General features: G+C 32.0%; 1 protein-coding gene across 1 annotated transcript in view; it reads right to left on the reverse strand.

Moving 5' to 3' along the window:
• Positions 1–4,429: 4,429 nt before the first annotated feature.
• LOC128235256 (uncharacterized) overlaps positions 4,430–22,014 on the reverse strand; it is a 45,458-nt gene continuing 27,873 nt past the window's right edge. Inside the window, exons 15-22 of the mRNA XM_052950054.1 lie at positions 21,260–21,351; positions 20,095–20,125; positions 16,720–16,739; positions 16,252–16,329; positions 13,532–13,905; positions 12,160–12,305; positions 9,058–9,176; positions 4,430–7,471 (exon numbers count right to left, since the gene is read on the reverse strand). Of these exons, the coding sequence (XP_052806014.1) occupies positions 7,452–7,471; positions 9,058–9,176; positions 12,160–12,305; positions 13,532–13,905; positions 16,252–16,329; positions 16,720–16,739; positions 20,095–20,125; positions 21,260–21,351 (880 nt within the window). The 3' untranslated portion in view covers positions 4,430–7,451. The remainder of the gene's footprint in view (positions 7,472–9,057; positions 9,177–12,159; positions 12,306–13,531; positions 13,906–16,251; positions 16,330–16,719; positions 16,740–20,094; positions 20,126–21,259; positions 21,352–22,014) is intronic.

Consider the following 22,014-nt stretch of genomic DNA (forward strand, 5'->3'; position numbering starts at 1 on the left):
CAACGATCTTATCGAATTGTTTTGATTTTCTTTTACTCTAATTTAAAATGTTAAAACACGCTACATAGTTTATAATAGTGTTCTTGCCATTTGATATCAAAATATAATGCGTTCTATGTGATGTCCATGAACAATAATTTTCATTGAACTTATTTTGCAGTGGTAATCTATCTGAAAAGTGAGAAAGTACTAAGGAGGCTCTGTTGTCTATATCCTACGTCGGATGTGATTCAATCAGTTTTCGTTAATTTTCGGGAGTTCGTTTTCTCAGGATAGTCCTACTAGTCGTTGACGCTAAACATAAAAACAATTTGAATAGTATACTGATTATCATATATATATATATATATATATATATATATATATATATATATATATATATATATATAAGGATGATTCTTGAGTCATTTTGCAATGTAATGCAACATTTCTTTAATTTATCTAAAATAACTATATAAAAAAAAAATGCACAATATTTTCATTTTCATTTCAGCTCATTCATTTAATTCAGACCGCTGCTATCATACGATGGGATTTGCACTTTTTTCAAATATTTTCATTCGTTACAATGAACCAAATTTAGCATATATTTGACTCACCTTTGTCAGCAAGAATTAAAACATTGGCAATGTGAGAACGTCGGCCGCTCCTCGGGTGTTATCTTTTGTAGAACGTTTTAAATATAAACACTATTATATATTATTACGTGGTGTGAAGTGATTGTGTGATATCCAGATATGTTATATTCGAGTTTGGAATATTTTACCAATGAATCCTTTTAATGACTGTCACGTGGGTACATTCGGAGATGTTCTGATAAACCATAATATGGAAAACCATTAATAATAAGCACTTAAATGTATAAATGCTTTACTTTCAGATGACTTTCTGTGTAAAATAAGTACGTCACATGTTTTTTTGCTTATCTCATGGTTGTCAACAAAAGTGACCAAAACCAATTTAATCTTGGCACCATACTCTTCCTAAACCTGAATAAGGCGACGTTTTCTTAACTTTATTTCCACCTTACACATTAAATTTCTTAAACGAAGAAAAACAACTTAGCTGTCCATTTCATTATATTTAGTTTTGTTCATTTACGTTTAAACGGCTTGGAATGTTTGGCGAGACTCCCCTTTCACATATATAAATATCTGGGCCAAATTGACCACAGTACAAATTATTCAGGCCTAAATGGCCATAGCGCAAAAAATAATTTTGGGCCCATTTGACCCAAAATGAATTTTGAAAAAATGGTCCGAAAATGTTGACCCGGTTAAAGGCCAACTGGTCACCTGCCAAACTTTGGCGTCTTCCATGGCGACCTACCCCAAAGCCTCGTGTTTGAAAATAAGCAATCAATTATTGCACTGCAATCACTTATTGCTGCAGTTAAACAATACAATTTAGTTCAGCTCAGCAAATATGCAAATCAGTATCAAATATCAATTACAAGTATTCATTCTTTAGCAAATGTAAGTAAATTCCGTCACGGAAAAGCAATGTTTCGAAAGCACTTTAAAATGGTCAATGATAAATTTGCTTAAGGTTTGGATAGAAAGGTGGTGCAGAGCGCTAACCAATAGAAGTATGGCGTATTTAGTACAACGGGTATTGGCGCGGTGTTCAACGTACAAAACCCTTTGAACAAAAACAAGTATCATGATAATTTACACATTCTGCTTAGGAGACACAAAAATACATCTTTTCATATAGTCTATGGGAGCCTCGCCGGACTTGGGATTCTTCGGGATATTCGTCTGGCGGCTTCTAATGGCCGTTGCGCACATTGAACTTTCTGCACTGGGTCGCCAACTTCCCCGGTTTTACGTCATTCAATAGAGCTATAGTAATGGCATAACTGAAATATTCGAACAACACAACAGAAGAGAACAACTATTTACATCGAGAAATGATAATATAATGCGTTTCATGCTAATGTTTGTGTATAAAGCGTACAGCTCGGCTGCCGTAAAAAATCCAGGGGGATAGGGTGTTTTTTTTTAAATGACGATGAAATTAATTCCATACCTTTTAACACATCTTGTATTGACGATGGCTTGATTCGAAAAAAAAAGCTTTACCACAAAGGATTAATACTTGTAAAGCGAGAATTTACTTGATCAATAGGAATTTAGAAGAGCAATAAACAACTCATGCGAATTGACCCTATGTTGACCTTCGGTTAATAACAACTAACATTTCATTTGTTGATAACCTCGGTTACTCGACATGAGTAACCGGAATTATTTTGGTTTTAAAACATATACAATTCTTACAGTAGTCGAAGTGAAATGTTCATTTTTTGACAGTTTAAGCATAAATAATATATCATTATTAAACGTATCTGGACCAGTATTGGATCTACTTTATAGTATAAAAAAACTGGGCGTAGTGCTTTACAAAGCATTGTAGGATCTTATTATTCCCAGATCATATTCTTCACAGGTCCGGAAAAAAAAATAGGATCATAGTCATCATAGTTTCAAACTGTGACATATATGATTAACCAAAGCAAGAAATCATATTCTTCACAGATTTTGTCGATGACATTGCTGTTTGATAGATTTGATATTAAAAATGAAATAATAAAAAGAAATAAACAAATGATAAACATAGAATAATAATAATAATAATAATAATAATAATAATAATAATAATAATAATAATAATAATAATAATAATAATAACAACAACACATATACGCCTTATACAAAAAACAATAAAAAATATTCTTACAACATCAATAACAACAGCACCACCACCAATTCTTAAAACTAAAATGTTTTCTATATTTATCTTGGTCGGATTGGGTCCCCGAGGATGAATTGTTACACTATCGTAAATGCTGGACCATATCAGGCAAGCTCGGAAGAGAACTATCTTTAAACCAAAGCTCTTCTAGCACTGCGGTATCCACTGCTTGCCTGAAATTTAGCTGTTAAAAGCGTTGGAAATACTTTTCCCAGTACATCAGATGCCAACACAACTCACGACAACAAACACAATGCAATATACCTTTACTAGGCATACACCAACTATAACGGTGCCAACAAGAACCAATACTATTCGTACTTATACCACTAATACCCGTACAGTTGTGACTCAGTAAAATTTACTTTTTTTCGTTAAAAAATGATGCAATTTTTGACCTGTGTGGAATGTGATTTCATGGTAAATAAAAACCCGGCAACGATCACAAACTTCCCAGGAGCTGTGACACATGTTCGAAATGTGTGACAAATGAGATTTTATTTTACCCAGCTGTGAAGAATAGGATCCTATTTTTTCCAAGTGGGAAGAATATGATCTGGGCAAAATAAGGTCTTACAAAGCATCAGTACATATACTTTTTCCTTTGCCGCAATATTATTTAATAAGGATAGGTTAACTACAAAATGTTAGTTTTATTTATCTTACACGGCCAGTTTATGCAGCCTTAAGTTTTATTTCAGTGACTCATAAGAAGGAGGCCTCCGACTATGTTTGATAAATTGTCAAAAATATAGCTTTAACTTAGGGACCACAACTGTCATAAATTGCAGAAGAATGCTTTTAATATTTACCAAGTTGCACGATAAAGAGTTAAGTACAGTGTGCTTAACAAAGTTAACTGTGTCTTACATTATAACAGCCATGAATATTTATTTTTTTAAATATTGTTTTTAAATACCAACTTTTCCCCGAATGAATGTAGGTTTCACGGCACTGTAACAGTTTCCTATATGTTTCTCAACTCTTTTTGATGATCTCCATGCATGCTTTTTCTTGTATTTTTATCGCGCTGACTTTACGTTATGCATCAATTTTTTTTACAGTTAAGCGTCGTTGAAACAAACGGATGCTAAACTCTTCAGGAAAAAATTAACTCAACTCAACTGATCTTTATTCTCCGTGGATTGTGATAAATAATATAAAAATAACGATTAATAATGACAATAGTATACATTTGTTTCAAGCTTTTAACTTTACAATGCAATCTCACTCACATACACGTTTACTAGTAAACAAATATAATGTTCTTTGGAAATTAAGCGCAATGCATGTTTGTCAGAGATTTCCACCGCCCATAATAACGTTCATCTCTATGTCATCTGCAATGATAGTCTGGAAGAAGAGGGGAAAGAGAGAGTGGAGGGGTACCAAGACGTGTGTGAGTTTTACCATTTACCGATTGTGAATTTCGAATTATGACGTCAAAACCATGATTTTACTTCGATTGAAAGTAACTGCTTTGCGTATTCGGTTGTTTCATTTTAAGATCGAATCGGCTCTTTTTGTGGTCATTCTTAATAATTCGGTAATCCATTTTGTTCCAATACTTTGTGTACACTTTTTTTTTATTTCTGATTTATTGTTTTAGGGAAACAATTGAGAATAATGTACTGGACTTCACTAACAAACAATAATGTTCACACTATTGCTTTTTTAATGAAAATATACAAAACACGAACATGTTAAACAAAAACATTTTTTTTAATCAATTTTAAGTGTTCAACCAATGAGCACACATTCTTGCAAATCACATTTTTTCTTATGGCATTCCAATTGATCAAGCATGCATGTCAAATAATTGACAACAAGTGTGTCTCGTATAAATTGCATGGAATCACTTATTCGTTAATAAAAGAACTTTATTTCCATTAAAAAATATAAAATGCCATACAGTGCAAGCTATATAAGCTAAATATTTTGGCTCGAGTATGTCTTTATAAATCAGTATTTGCGAAGAAACACAAGCCAACTAGACGGTAGTCTTTATTGTTTCCCATTATGCACAGTGTCACAATATGTTGAAAATAGTCACATGACCTTTGATGATAAGTGTGATGTCATCTCAAGACGATGAACATTTGTGACGAGTCATTTCAAAATCCTTTAAGTGGTTCAAGAGAAATGGAGCAGACAAAAATAAAGTAGGAGACATAATTTTACTGTCTTACCTTACGATTGCAGGACTTAAACCTTGTAAAAAATATTTAAAAAGAAATGATATTTGATATCGAAGGGTAATCTGTCAAACATGTTATTAATATTATGCTATTACTTATCATGTTTATATTTGTTCATTAAATATAGTTATAAAGTTTTATTGCATTTCAATCTGATGTATAATATATTTGCATTGATTGTACCATATTTCGTCTGGTGATATAAACGAGATCCAGATTAAAAAAGATCATTATAATTGGACAAAACAGTATTGTCCCATCATCGTTAAAGAATAGAAGGACTCAATGACGCCATGTTATATGTAGATTTTAGTTAATCCCCAGGCCCCAAATTCTCAAAGTATGACAATCTTAAGTAGCTTATTTTATTAATCCAAATCTATTACTTAATCTAGGTTTTACTAAATGAGAATAAGTTAATTGTAATTATACAAAATAAAAATACAATTTCCTTGTTAACGTTCAAAACCTCTCAAGAATGTTATTACTTTACGAATTATACCAAAACAAAAGAAGTGAGGTTTGTGAGCTCCTGTTATAACGGACATAAGATATTTCGAGAAATGGGTGCCATCGAAGTAGTAAACTTGTAAACTATTTTAATATCGATTATCGTTGACAGACCCTGTTTCTGACGTTTACACATACGAAAAAAATCAACACAGTTAATAATAAGAGAGAAAGAGAAGGTCTATTTCACATCCAATAAGCCGTTCGGCCCATGGAGACAAACATAATATTTAAAAATACTTACAATTGTAACAGCACATAATTGATTAGGAGAAGGCACACAATAATTGTTTAAACAATGCTCAAAAGAAAAATATTAATACATGCACTTATAATAGTTTTGTAACATTGCAAATGCACTACAACTTTATTATTATTATAGAATATGTCCGACTGGAATTTATAACAAAATTATTTAAAATGAGATTTCATAATGAAATAACATTATTTATTGATTACATAATTAAAGCAGTTACACAATTTAGGAATTAATATCGTTTCCATCAGTTATAAATTTTATAAGTAAACCGACATACATATCCATCATACCTAGACACTGGTCGAAAACGAAGTTTGTCCCGGACTTATAACAAGGTGATATTCAAATAAATATACACAATTACATTGCGTAAAAAATATACAACGATGAAAATGCATAATATTTACATAGCGTTACAAATAAAACAAAAACAAATAAATGATATGCGCTGCAAGGTGTACAATAGTTTGTAAGTTTATCAGTTTTGTGTTTGATAATAATGATCGATTAACAGGTTTACGACGGATTATACAAGAATATAATTTATTATAATGATGATTAAGATATACATGCAGTAGTGATGCATGGCTGTTATCACAGATTATGGAAATAAATCGTTTATATGAGTATACACTTTGTATGTCATTATTTATGTTATCATGGTCCATTCTAAAAAACGTGTCTGAATAATATGCTTTATCAAAATATTTCCTAAAAATATAAGTACAAAATAACGTATATTAAGTACATTCGTACATTCTTAAACTGAGACTCTCTAAAACATATTATAAGCATATTAAATTACAATGAATGTACGAAAATTGTCAATTTTCCTATTTTTAAAAGAAGACTACAAACACGGCTAAAACACAGTATTTCCTTTATTTTTTTAGCGATGAAATCTACAGATGAGGAAAAGTGAAGATAAGTATTGTGAGTTTAACAGTTTGTCTTAATGTCTATTATATATATACAATAGAAAGGGGCTATTTAGTCATTAATCGGAGTGTACTTAAAAGATAGAAACTGAGTGCTTTAAGCGAGTGCTTAATACTGAAATGTGTTCTTGTTTTCAAACATGAAGATATATATATTGCTTAAATAAACTAATAATTATGCATTATTACAAAGTCAAAGCCAAAGAGGCGAACTGGCAATTAACTGCGATGTTTTTTGTTACACAATGGCCGTATTAATGAACCTATAAAAATGCAAGCCAGTAAAACATTGAAGTAATTCATGTACTGGATTATTAGAAAGGACAATGCAAGCAAAACATTGGCATAGAAGACGAATAAAAAATTACAAACCAATGTACATACATGTAAGTGTCATTGACTATAAAAGCAATGTCATTCCCCGAATTATATAACGAATAAGCTAAATTCCACATGAATCAAAATGTTTTATGTACTCAATAACTAAAGTAAATTCAAGTAAAACATTGACAATAAAAACTAATTAAAATAATAAAAAATATGTGTATATGCACAAACGAATGACTATGGCATGTTCAATGTAACTACATAAAAATTGTACACGCATGGCAAAATCGTGTCCATTATTCAAACCCTGAACAACTACACAAGGGCAGTACTGTAAGTTCTTTCACGTTGGTTGCCGTTATCTATATGTTTCAAGCAGGTGTTTACTGTGAAGCAAATCAAGCATCAGCTCAAACCCAGAGTCGAGTCGACGGACTTTCTCCGCGGGTATTGGTCAATAGTAGTTCAACTTTCGGTTTCGGTTTCTGTAAACATAAAGCAGACAGAAATATTCTAATGTATTCAACGGTATCGCTTCGTCCAATTATAGGTCGTGGTCGACTTACAGGTTATGTCCTCTGTCACCGGCTAAATGTATCCGACCCTCTAGAATAATTCAATCAACCGTTATGGTTTTTGTTATATCAGGTAAGTTATAACTTCAAATGTATTTTCTTGATTTGAAAGCCAGAAACGCGTTTTGTAATGTCAGTTTTGCTAATATTGCAACATTTTGTTTTTGTCACATAAAACCCTTTTAAATGATACCTAAATATTTAGCAGGAAATATCTAATTATCTCAAGAGACTAGACAATACATTCTCACACCGAAGATAACCTAGATGTACCAGGTAACTTGTTACAGATACCAAATACATTGAATGAATTGAAAGAAGAACACATTCTGGTCGCATCAATTTTGGTTCATAAACGAACAATCACAACAGAAGAAGCATTTACCAGTTTATAATACTAGAAGCACTCGATGTATATGGATTACTTATCAAATTCAAGGTTGAGACTAATTTGACCTGCATACTTGTGTGATACATGCACATGTAAACAATACAATAGTGAGGACAATGTTAAAAAGTAGCCTTGAAGCATATGTAATGTCTTGCTTCTGTCACTATTTCAAGCTGTTTGTACTGGTGATAAGGATGTTATGTTACACTAGCAAACAATTATACATACATTACTTTAATATGATCAAGTAGTATGCGTTTAGCACGAATAAAAACTTATAGTTTGGAAAAAGTCTACAATGAAATGAGATATATTAAAGCTGTGAAAAATGTAATTGCAGGTCTGCTAGACAACAGTATTTTCAATAAGCGAACGACGTGAGAAAACAACCAAAGTAAGCAGTAATATTGTACCAACCATTTATACAGATGCATCGCTTTTCTGAGACATTTCTCATGAAAAAAATCAAATAGTGTATAGCCATGAACTCATATCATTATCTGTAACAAACTGCTGATAACGTACGTTTCAGCTTTAATCGGATATCGGATTTACAATATGAATCCAAAAATAATGTTTTCAAACTGGCAAAACGTAACTTAAACAGTCGGACTATTGCGAACTGATATACATTCATACAATATCATCCAATGTGAGTACGGAGAAGGCCGGGTTACTCTGTCCTCGATGTTAGAAAGAATACACTTAATAAATCAACAAGTGTACACAGGTGACATTGCCAGAGAGCGAGGTGTATATAGATGAGTGTTGTTTGGCCCACGTTCAACGGTACAGCTTTCATAGATAACGTTTAAATGATGGTAAACTGATACAGCGGTCGCGGTCGTTCCGTTTCAGATGCGGTTATGATTTTTTAATTAAAGACATGATTCAGGAAAGTAGAATCCTTACAGTTAAATGGTATTGCATGCCGCTTTCATTACCAATTTTGGCCTTTTAGGCAAACCAGAGTCAGATATTATCACTGCTATATCACGCACCATGCAGCAATAAATATATCTACATGAACCATTTTGACGAAGAATGTACAGCTATATGCACACTGAAACATGTCGATCAACTGGATATAAACAAGGCATAATACCGAACAGGAATAGCTTCTTTGTTAGCTGACTCTCTATTTCCACACACGTCTGACGCCGCTCGTTGATCGACTCGCAAATCCTTCTGTTTACACATTCCATCATTGATACGAAGTCCGACCTGTAAGGTATAAGTATCACAATTGCTTTGACCAAATCAGTTTATGTTCTTGTTTTTAACGTAGAAATACATTTCATGTAATTTCGATACAGTTAGAAGGCATATTTTGGACAATATCTTATTCTGTATATTTCGCATGCGATTATGACGTCAACTTTGGATCTAAATATTGCGTTCCGATCGGATAAGCGCGACATTATTTAACCAAATTTTGAATATTCTACACTGCGCTTGAATGATATACATACAGGTTGATACTTATATATTTCATATTAAAATGTTTGTTTCTACCAACACGAAATACCAAAAAAAATGTTTTTATTTTGCCATTCATGTATAAAGTTATCCATCCGTGGGTAAAAAATAGCATTAACCGTTAATACAGTACTGTATCGCGTTAAGATTAAGACATATGTAGCTTAATTTTACCAGAAATAAGTTCTGAAACTACAGTTACACAACCAGATAACTGTATAAATATATACTCAAGATTAACAGAGTAAAGATTCAAAGTTTCAAACGACAGATGCAGCAATTGAAACCAGCTCCGTTAATTCAAAATATTGTCGAATCAGTAGAACAACATTGAACTTAAAAGATTCATTTTGCTAACCTTAATATTAATTCTTTACTTACAAAACTAAACGAAGTAAAAATGAATTTACAGAGGAACAACTCCTTTCATTTCTTTGGTATGTGTAAAACTTTTTTAAAAGACAATTTACAAAATGATTCCTTACAAATAAACACATATTCTTCTTTTTGAAAAAGGTGGCGGTCTTTAAGTTTATATAAAAATATAACATCAATAAGGCGAACCGATTTATAAATTATTGATATTAAATCTCATTTGTAAGAACTTATGTTGGAATATTGCAAATTAGTTTAAGGTAATTTTGTTTAACGTCCCCCATAACCCGTCAGATATGAATTAACATGTTAACGCACACTGAACGTTGCAGATACAAGCAATGCAGGAAATTATTATATTTGAGGATTTTAATCAATTTAGTTTGTATTTATTTCTGTAACAATTGATATAAGTCTTAAATGTAACATATATAGTATTGTAACACAACAAATCAGCAAATTCACTAACATAATTTTGAAACAAAATATCATTAACCATGAACCCAACTTAAATAAGAATATAAATGTACCAGATAATTTGTTTAATAAAATTCCGTGTTAATAGAGTCGCAAACATCTTAAAATAGTCGTTTCAATAAACCGGACACAGTTTATCATATGTAGTAATACTAGAGCCGGAAAATCCCTTTATAGCCGATATTATCTTGTCAACTCCTAGAACAATTGCAGACGTTACCCGTGTAAACATTAGTTGTTCGGTATAGTACAATAAATATCAGATGCCGTGGAGAATGAACATACATGGAGGTAACAGATCTACAACACATTTTAATAAGCGCTTTCCACCTTACACTCGGGACACCTAAACTGTATTTTTTTTAGACGCACGTGATATGCGACAGAAGTACGTCAACTAATCAAATCCGTACTGTCGATGTGTTGCAGTATGAAATTGCCCATCAATGGTGTTTGAAAATTTACCATGGGCAGGTTACGTGAAGTATGATAATTTCATGTCTCTAAACCTGTAGAAAACTCGATGATGTAACATCTAAATATGTTAATCTCTCAACACATTCCATTATAGTCAAAAGGGAACGTTTCTCTAAAACAAGACGGGCATAGGAAACGAAATATAAGCCAAGCTCAACTAATCATCATGAAACTATTGTTTTCTTAGTACATTTTATCTCTAAAACAGTGAGAGTGGTAATGCGTAAAAGTATCAGAGTGATTCCCCTAAAACTGTAGAAGATTTGGTGAACGATTTTTCTGAAATTGTGAAAGCTGCACATTAAGTACGACATAGGCTTTAAGAAACTAGAAAATTTGATTTAAGAATTGTACAAGATATATTGTATTTATGAGATACATTGCTTTATAAAGTCTTGGTCAATCATTGAAACCACAAACTGTAATGGCAATTGCCCTACTGTGATAATGAAGATATGAGAAATACAAACAGCCTCATCTGGTCATATGACTAGATGAGTATATATTTGGTCTTTACAATATAATTTAGACACTGCATATTCCAGCGCCAGGAATAAATGTTAAATGAATTATTACCTAACTATTTGTCCTATACTTATGGTCGGAACGAAATTAAAATAAACTTATAATCGGTGACTATCTTAAGCCATCTAAAATAGGCTATGTCAACGACATCAAAGTTCCTTGCTGGCCTGTGTCAATTGATGTAAGAAGAAAAGTAAAATCTTTTATAAATTGAACATTTTCTTAAAATGATACCCTAATCCTTTAGAATAAATCCATCGTCAAAGCAGCCATGCACACAATTAGTATATGTATTTGAACAAAAGCTAGCTCAGGTACGCTTCAAAAACATTGGCATTCCTTGCTCCACAATAGACCATATTACCTTAAGTGTAGAATTCATATTCAAGAGCGGCTAACTCTAAGACGAGTCGTCGGTAATGTTAAACAATTTTCAGATAGTTACTAGAAACATAGAAAGCCCGTAATGAGTGTCCGCCAGAACAATCGTTTGTTGACAAAACCATACCTCCTTCAAACAAACTTTGTTTGCTTGGGATAAACAGACAAATGATAATCCGAATATATTTTTTGAAATTATGCCTATAAAGAAAAAAAACACAGCTCGCTAAATGCCCACTTTGTATTTTCGAAATATATAGTTTAGCACAACACAATTATAATTGAACGCATGTTATTTTTAGTAGTAATCAATGCGAGCGTGTGTGATTTCATTTTGATTGTCACGCTTTTACCATGGCAACTTGAGAACTGAAAAAGATTAAGCTTTTGTATAAGCGTCTATAGTCGGTCATAATTAATGAATGATTATTACAGATATTCGAATATCTTGTCTGTGATAAATTATTTGTATAAAACATAAATATAAACTTACGTATAAAGTTGTGTTCCAATAACATCGCACATCACCTCAGTAAAAACTGAAGCGTTGTTATCTTTGTTCATGAACGAAGGGTAGCCTTTGACAGCTGCATGGACAATAATAAGGTCCTTCATTTTAAGACGTTTTTTAGCAATGCTCTGAAATAGTCAAATATCTAAATAAACATAACTGGAACCTCATGCTAAATATAACATAAAACAATGAGGTGTCATGCCCGTACTTGTTCGTGGCCAGTATCGAATGACAAATCTAAATAAAATAAGAATATTTGAAGTGATCTGTTAATATTTAAAGACCTCCTAAAAATGTCTTGATGAGCTATTTAGCTGATTAAAAGAGGTAATTAGTTGTTGCTATCGTTAAGCAAGTACGCTAGCCATAATGCAAGTGTAACCTTTATTCAAAATACTTTGAAAGCACTTTAATCGGAGAGAAATCCTTTAACGAATTGTTTTATGTTGCTTTTGATGATTTGTGTTTTGAATATTGTTTTGGGTGCTTGAAGACATTTTGAAGCCGATTTCTGCCTGTTATGGTTTATGTATAAAATTTAATTGTTAACATAATTAAATTGTTTGATTTTTTTCACGTAGGTGTTTATTTGCATTTATATATATTTATTATTGCAGAACTTTTGATAATTACCGAATTGTTTTCCAAAAATATTTCACCAAATACAAAGGTCATACAATACATTTTTGTGTTGTTTTTGTATTTTGAAATAAGTGAACAATTGACTGCTCATGAGTTAAGAGAGTAACTGAACATATAAAATTAGCTATAACTTCTTATTATAAGGCGTAGCAACAGCTAGGTGTTTCCCATCAAATATGTACTAATGGTATCTTTAGGATAGTGGTTGACATCATAAAAGTATTAAGATCCTCTAATTTATCGACATAACGGCATATAAATTAATTAATAAGTGATTTGCGTTTTGGTAACAAATATAAACGTAAAAAAGGTTTTGAACGAAACATCTGGACGTTTGTTTAGGAGTAAAGCCTTTGTGACTGGTTTGTAAACAAAATATACATGTAGTTACAATTATTTCCCATGGGTTGACATGGAATATGGGTGCTAAATTCGAGTGTTAGATATGGTTGACTGAGTTTTAATGATAATAAACTAGTTCCATGTTCCTAACAAGTAAGAAATGTCACAGAATAACGATTATTTTACAATACATACAATACAATTATATTAATAACACCATTTTAACTTTCGTGTTGGCCACTTGTATGAAGAACTTAAAAAAAAAACAGATTTAAAAAAAAAATCTACACAATCTGCTGTTGCTTTAGGGAAATGAGTTAATCTAAAACGATAGTTAATGATGACCAATTATCAGTATTATAGTTACCCCATTTCTTTTGGCGTAGTACAATTGAGAAGGTTTATCTGCTGTCATTTTGTCTTCAGGTGTCGGTTTGACTTGACCAGATTTACCGCCAGGTGTAGATTGTTCTTGAAGCGTACGACAACAATCAAAAAGTAAAATGACCGGGTGTTTAGTCGATCTTTTATTTATTTCCTCAATCAACTTTCTGAACTGTACCGTTTCCTCATTTTTCGTTATAACCCCATCAGAAGACCCATGAGACGAAAATACAAACATATGGCAACCACAAGTCTTCTTCAACTCATCTGTGAAGGACTTTATTGTGTTTTCAGCATTTTCGAGTTGATAGTTTTTGAATTTAAAGCACGTCTTGTTACTCATCTCATTCACGAGTTCTGCAATATAACCATCCGTTACAATTCAATCTAATGATTAGATCAAAACATGTGATACAACACAATACCCAAACCTAAACACCAAACTAAAACTGTAGTCTTTTTTATCACAGTTACTAAATTATGTTATTTTCGTTCTTTATCAATAATTCAATATTGTAGGATCCAACAACTAGCAGATTCATGTAATATTTGGAAACTAACTTTATCAAGGACAATGTATCCATGCTAGATTTGCATACACAATGAAACAAAAAAAACAAATGTTTTTCAGCTGATCATTCCAACGTTAAGTATTTTGTATACCTCTTTGGCTTGGTTTAAACATTATTAATTTCATTTTAACATTTTGAAATTCAAGATACATAAAGTAAAAGGGCAATAAACTATGGTCAAAATACATGACAAGTAGTCCAGTTTTACACACAACAAAAGAATCACGAAAGGACACAGAAAGAGGCTTTCACTTATCATTTTATTTAGGCTGTTAATTGATGAATATGGTTGCAATATGGTGTTATGTTGCAAAATTTAAGATCAGTTTATATTGACGTAGCTGACAATGCGTGTTGTAAATTTGGAAGAAACTGAAAGTGTGGGAAGGGGGAAGGGCGTACATTGCTCAGGTTTGTGTTGGACTCAGGTTTGCTCTGATTTAAAGGGACATTTAAAGCATTTGGTCTGGTATTTGGCTTCTTGTGCATAGACAAAGGCCTAGTATCATATAGCGGGCCGATTCGATTACTCATTTTATATTGATATAGTGAACAGGTTAACAAGTGGTAGGTAACCTTAACTACTCTACATTGACATACGGGACTATTGACAATATATTTGGGAAGATGTTCAATCAGATTAGTACAGTACTAACGCAGAATTTCAGGATTGACACTCGATTTGCAATTACATGCATAGTAAAGATAAGAAACTGGCATTTTCTACTTTGTTTAATGATCAATCGAGATTAATTTGATTTCTGATGGTGAATGCCGAAAATATGTTGTTAATTAGTATTGGTTAGTAATAAAACGTATGATTTTTAGTTTGAAAAAATAAATCTAAAATAATTAATTAACTTCTTTAATGTATTGGCAATAGTAATATTCCAAGTTCAATGATGTTTGTGTTGCTAAAATAGCACTTAAGCTTTTTAAACCGCTATGTTTATGAACACAAATATGTTAAATGTAATAAAACATGTACTGTCCTTTAATTATCACTGTATTATCAACAATATTGTATTTCAAGTACTTATATAGATATTTTCAGTGTTGCTTATAAAATTTGTTTTGATAAAGATGTCTGATTTCTTTCTTTCGTTTTGTAATGCTAAATTATGCTATGCAACATAATTATTAATGTACTTTTCATGTACTTTTTACATATATATATATAGAAAAGGGTGTTGTAATGGAACTGACGCTGCATCGAACACCACTTTACTTAGATTTAAAAATCAAGTTGACGTTGTCTATGTTAAGGTGGTTATATTACACATACTTTTATGATGGCCTATGAATGGGAAATACCTAGCAGGCGCGTTAATGACATTTCATTGCAGATAGAGGTTGCTGAATAATACAGCGTAAATTAAACATAGCATATGAATAATGCAGATTCATATTTTAGTCATGACTTACTTAAATTGTAGAAATAGCTATATAAAAAAAGAAATAAGGAACAAGAAAATTCAACTTTACGACGATGCATTCAAAATCCATCCTTAATACATTGTTATATTAAAAAAGAACACATTTGTAATGCCTTCGGGTAAAGCTTAACACAACAACATAAGGAAATATTTTTTTACACAGAGATCATTAAAGAACATATTGTCGTCGTGTCGAAGAGGACAAACCTCTATTTAAAATTGTCCAAGTGTCTGTGAGTTCAACTTACTTAAAGATACAGTTGCATCATATCAAGCCAATGTCTTATAGGTAAATCGCACTCATTTCGCAAAAGATAAACTAAAATGAGCACTCATTAAAAATAAGGACTTTCCATAGACGATCCATAGAAACTGAACAATCAATGAGATTGTTATATAAAACTAAGCTGTGTTTGCTAATACGTCACTGCCAGTGAAACTGTAGTGGTCCTTCCTTGAACCCTAACTGTCGGATTAATTGAAAGACGTAAATAGAGAGATGAAGGGCATCTATCCATCCATCCATCCATCAATCAATACATACATACATACAAACATACAAACATACAAACATACATAGATACATTTATTTATACATCCATCAATCTATACATCAATTCAAATAAAAACCCCACATCTACTTCCAGACTGAATATGCTTTATATATCAACATTTTATGCATTTTAAAGATTTACCTTGGTCATTATGAACCCCTCGCAAGCTCGACAGGAAATTGAACTCACTGCTTCCAAAAAAGCAACATCTTACATCGTCTATAAAATATGAATATAAATGTTTACATCACATTGAACGGAATCTGAACCTTCGCATTAAAAGTTTGGTTAATAAGAACACACAAATAATTTAAAAGTTTTTTACAGACTCTAACGTTACTGATTGAAATTTTCATTATTAAATAAAATAAAAAATATATATTAATGGCAAATTATATGGAGAGGTGAGACAAAAGGCAGGCTAGAAATATTCATCAAACCAACCCTACTATTTGTAGTAATAAAACCCTCATGTTTCATGAGTACAATGTTATTATTACTTATTCAAGAACAAATCATAGGAAGTATACATAACGCACGAAGTGGAACGGAACATGCATGGCGAAATCACGCAACAATGTTTCATATAAAGGCTGGATATCTACTTACCATTGATTTCGTAGTGGGACCTGAAAAAAACAAGTTGTGTCAACTCCGTTTGAAAAATTACATCACCTCGCATGTTCGCTCTGAGAACGAGAATATATCAGTAGGTGAGTGGCCGTTCGTGAGGTTCGGCGCCAAACTAGAAGTTGAAATAGCATTTATGGTGGTGAATGTTTAACTGCAAGTGCAATTAAATACATATCTTGGTTTTCCAAGTAGGATCAATATCGCTGTATTAGTTACTGAAACAGTAACGTTGATCCAGGAGATTAATGATAAATAATTTAGTAGTTTTGTAAATAAATTAGACAAAAACAATGAAGTGGCGATAGCTCGATGAAGCTTTGGACCTAAATAGAACCTCGAGTAATCCGAGGACTCTAATGACCCCGTGTGTCGATCTGTTGTCCTGTTGCCCTTGGAATAACTTTATCGTACCTTTAAATAATTTGCACTTTGGCTACGACCTTTGTCATGCTTTTCAATATATGTCTGTAACCGATCGTTGAGAACTTGAAACTGCTTTATCAGCTGCTATGCGAAATATAGCCTTAGTCTGCATTGTTTTCATGCTGATAGTTGCACTAATGAGGATTTTTTAAATTTTGTAATTATTGATAAATATGGTAACGAGTGCGTGGTGCGATGTCAACAACAACTGATAAGGACCGCACGTAGACTCGTGTTCAAATGAACCAAAATTGCATTGGCCGTTTCAAACGGTTATCCTACCGATAACACATGGGTGTGTGTGGTCTGCGTATAGTGTATATACGTGTGTATATGGTGTTTGATCTTTTGCATCTATAGAGCAATATTGTTTAAACCCCTGTCAAGTGACCTCTTAAATAAATTAATATCACAATGTCGGACTACTTTGTCTGTCTCTGCAGCTTTCGTCTTACTATAACAGGTATTTATTTGTTATCACCGAATACGAAGTGGTTCATTGGTCCAGAGTACGATTGATAGCTGAAATTTTATGTCATATTGACCATTTTTTTGTATTGCGGTAGATAAGATTTTATTCTGGAAATCAAATCCGGAATTCCCTGAAAGAGGTATACGTCAGGGATGTCCAATTTCTTATTCACTTTTGTTCTAGCTCAAGAAATAATGGCCAATAAAATCAGATTTAGTAGCATTGTAGTTAAGGTATTTAGGTCACAGTAGACAATATAACAGTTCCACTCAATGTATCACAGTTAGCAGATGACTCAGCTCTCTTTGAAAACTCTACACATGATATTAAAATGCATTTAAACAGTTGAAGAATATGGTAATATGTCTTGACTAAGGTTAAATAAACTAAAATGTAAGGTATGTGGACAGGGAAAGCTAAGGAATATTCTTTTTAACCTTGAAACATAAAATAGTAAAAAAAAACGATAAAAACACTTGGGATTTGTTCTGGTCTCAACCAAAAAGAGTTTGCATCTTTACATTTGGATAATAAAGTAGAAAAATGCAAAGAGATTGTACAAAGTTGGTCAAAAAAAATAACGTTTCATGGAAAAATACAAGTTACATAAACGCTACTTATTTCAAAATTCACGTGTGCCTTCTATGCATTGGTCGTTCGTCATGCATTGGTTTCTGTTTATCTTTTGCTACTGAGCTCGTTTCTGTAGCTTTTTGAATAAATAATGTTATAAAATTATTTAACAAAATCATATTAAGCTTTTTATGAGATAACAAAAATGAAATAATAGACCCCAATCTGCCTTTTTTCGAGATTTAATCACTTTTTGGATAAGGCTAAAAATGTTAATCCTGACTCTCCAAAGAATTTTGATGATATCAGGAACCATGTTCTTTGGGACAACACATTTATTAAATTTCATAATAAATCACACATTGTTTTAAAATGGTCTAATTCTGACATGTTTTATACCAATGATATATTAAATAAAGATGATAAAATGTGTAAGGAAAATATATAACTAGAGAAACAAGCTCAGTAGCAAATCGTTTAAACATAAACCCAGTTTAGTGGTACTGGTTAACGCCAAAGACATAGAACACAACAAAAACAAAATATCATATACAAGAAACATGGAAAAAACATGCTTTCCCCAAAACTTGGTTACGAATAACCTCTAGAGAAATACAAAACAAAAATCAAGAGTGTCAATGAATAAAAAATATTACTATCAATAATAATTCGATTCTACAGCTGACAAACAAGGATATATATCATGTTTGATGGAAGACAAGGTTATTAAACCACATGCCCATCGCTTTTGGAAACATGACTTTGATAAACAATTAGCTTGGATTATATTTTAAAAAACTGTTCAGACCACAGAATAATACAATTCAAAAATAAAGTGTTAATCAACATTTTTCGTCCAATGTTAGAAAGCATAAGTGGCGTATGATCGACACACCAAGCTGCAATATTTGCAACATATCTGAGCCATTTAAACATGTTTTCATTCATCAGTCAACTCTGTTTGGCAGATACATTTAAATGCCTTTTCCAAATATGGGGTGAAAAGACCATTGTGTACTTCGATATGATATTACATATCCTGAATACTTTAATTTAAACCTAGTATTTGCCACTCTATGTTATAGCATATATAAAGCATATTTCACCAGCGATAGTAAACGTGATCATTATGCATATCTTTAAAAATTATATTTTAATTCGATTTTCATACTATAAAAAGCATAAAGTATAAGCAGATGTTTGAATAGTTTTGCCGAATATTTTGGCATAATTTAAGGATTAACTGCATGTCATGTACTCAACATTGTTGTTTAAGTATAGGTGTCGAATACAATTTGAAAAAGACCAAACTGATGGGGTTTTTTTGAATTTGTTATCGTTTTCTTGACTTATTCTTATAATTGGGTAAAAACAGTAGTTGTTACTTAAAGAGTGCTCTTCTTTAATTAGTAATGCCCAAGTTCACCATTGCACATTAATCATGTCTATTTTTAAGCAGTTACCGATTTTGTTTTACTGTAAGAGCAACCTAAACCCTCAAATCTTAAATTCAGAATTATACGAGCTTGCTACATGCAACGTTTCAATATTAAATATCAGGTCAAACTCAGCTTTAATGGGAAGAAGAAACTTTGACTTGATCCGACAAAATTGAAATGCTTAAGATACGTCATTAAATGGCTTTGCGACATGCCTTACTACATCGCAATGCGCCTATCTTCTAAACTCTTATTGAGCGGAACCTTATTACTTTTATAATAACATAATCCTTGATCTTGACCATTTAAATCAATTCCAAAAAAGTTTTTGTTTTCTAATACTTTTGTGTTTTTTGTTTTTATCCAATGAAATATGTTCGATAAAACACTATTCTATGTAAAAAAACATGGCCTGCAAGGCCTTTTTTTAAAAAAAAGTCTTACATCAGTTCTGTCTCCAGCTTCAGTTTCACATCTGAAAAACACACATGCAAAATTTACAGTTGCACGTTTAAAGGTTTATAAACATACATGCTCCTTACTCGGTATATAGTTCCCTTCTGATGCCTAGTTTCAGGGTTTTAGTTTCTATTCGAATTCAGTGCAATTATACCGCGAAGGAGTTTTGACGGATGTATAATTTAACAATGGACCAATCATTATATATGTCGTCAGAAAAGCGCCGTAATCGACAATGCCGCTTTTGATGTTATTTCATGTTTTAGAGAACTGTTTGTAGTTCAACTTACAGTTACTTCATATATCTTTCACAAGAATTACCAATCCGAAAATGACGACATAAATCACTGGCATGGTTTTGAGAATAATGATTGAAGATCGAGATCATTTTCACTATTGGATATGGCAACGGAAATGGAAAGGCATATAATAAATAGCAGGAACAAGAAGCTACATACTATAACTGATTCAATATTATAACATTTAAGATAATTGTCTTCAAAAGAATATCCTCACCCGCTATTCAACTTAACATAGTAACGATTTGGTTGGTGTACGATGGTTGTATTCTATATTGGTCTCAATCAGGTCTACGAGGAACTATGTACCTTATGCGTGATAAATAGCTGATCAATACAATGAATTTCGGGAATTGATTATGACCATAATACTGACTTTGGTCGCATAATGTTATCAATGAATGTAGCAAAAGCCTTAAACTTCGAAATGCAATTACTTTTGAACTCGGTTTAAATAATTATTTGATTTGAAGACTTTCTTCTAATACTACTATAAAAATGAAAATCTGAAACAGTTTTGCCATTAAACCGGGTTAATATTAAAAAATTTGCTACTGAGCTTGTTTTTTTGTAGCTTTTCGCATGAATATTGAAGCAGACGACTTAAAAAAGAGTTTAGACGGAGACTGCGAAATTTTGAAGAACGTGAACAATTAACTTAAATTAAGGAAATTTGTCAAGTAATTTATGTTCCTTTATATACATAAATAACCGAGTATGTTATTAAAAAAATAAACTGAAACATTTCGTACCACTGACATTATAATTATTTCTAGCATTGTTATTATGTGACAATTGTCCAATGCTTGATATTTCTTAATTCATTTAATGAAGTAAAGGTATGTACATACCGCCCAAAAAGAGCTTTCGTGGCATCCGATGAAGTATTTTCATGTCCACTCCGGAACGCTTGACGCATTCCAGTATTGAAACAAAATCGAGTCTGAAGACAATAAAAGACATGCTTAAGGCTTAAGGTGTATATAAAATATATGAAGTATATATATATATATATATATATATATATATATATATATATATATATATATATATATATATATATATATATATACATGAATACTACAACAAAAAGGAACAGTCCAAATAGTCAATAATTTAAATATAGGCACAATCTTAGGATTCAAACGATACAGACATAAACAAACACCACAAACATCGCCTTGGAGCGGACAACGAAATTAGAGCTCACTGAAACAGTTTGTGTATACCACATGATAAATTGCGTCATATATGTTACGTCGGAAGGCAACATTTTGCTTAAAACAAAGACTTCTTTAATCAAAGATAACTTTTCGCCTTTGTTTGATTACCGAAGTTTGATAAGATGATAAGTTTCATCGAACATTTCGTTAAACCCGTTTCCAAAAATATATTTTGATAGTGCTCCGTCAGAAGGTGGCATCGTGAAAAGCTTTGTCGATAGTTTTAAGAAACTAAACTCTCAATCAAACTCTGATAAAAGACCGAATGTTGGGCCCCGTTAGCGTAGACTGTGCTGTTGCATTTTAAATAGTGAAGAAATAGTGAAGTTATCTTTGTTTGAAGTCATCATTCGAAGAAAAATATCGCCTACCGATATTGCATT

The sequence above is a fragment of the Mya arenaria genome, chromosome 5 (genome assembly GCF_026914265.1).
Source record: "Mya arenaria isolate MELC-2E11 chromosome 5, ASM2691426v1".
Taxonomy (NCBI): Eukaryota; Metazoa; Mollusca; class Bivalvia; order Myida; family Myidae; genus Mya; species Mya arenaria.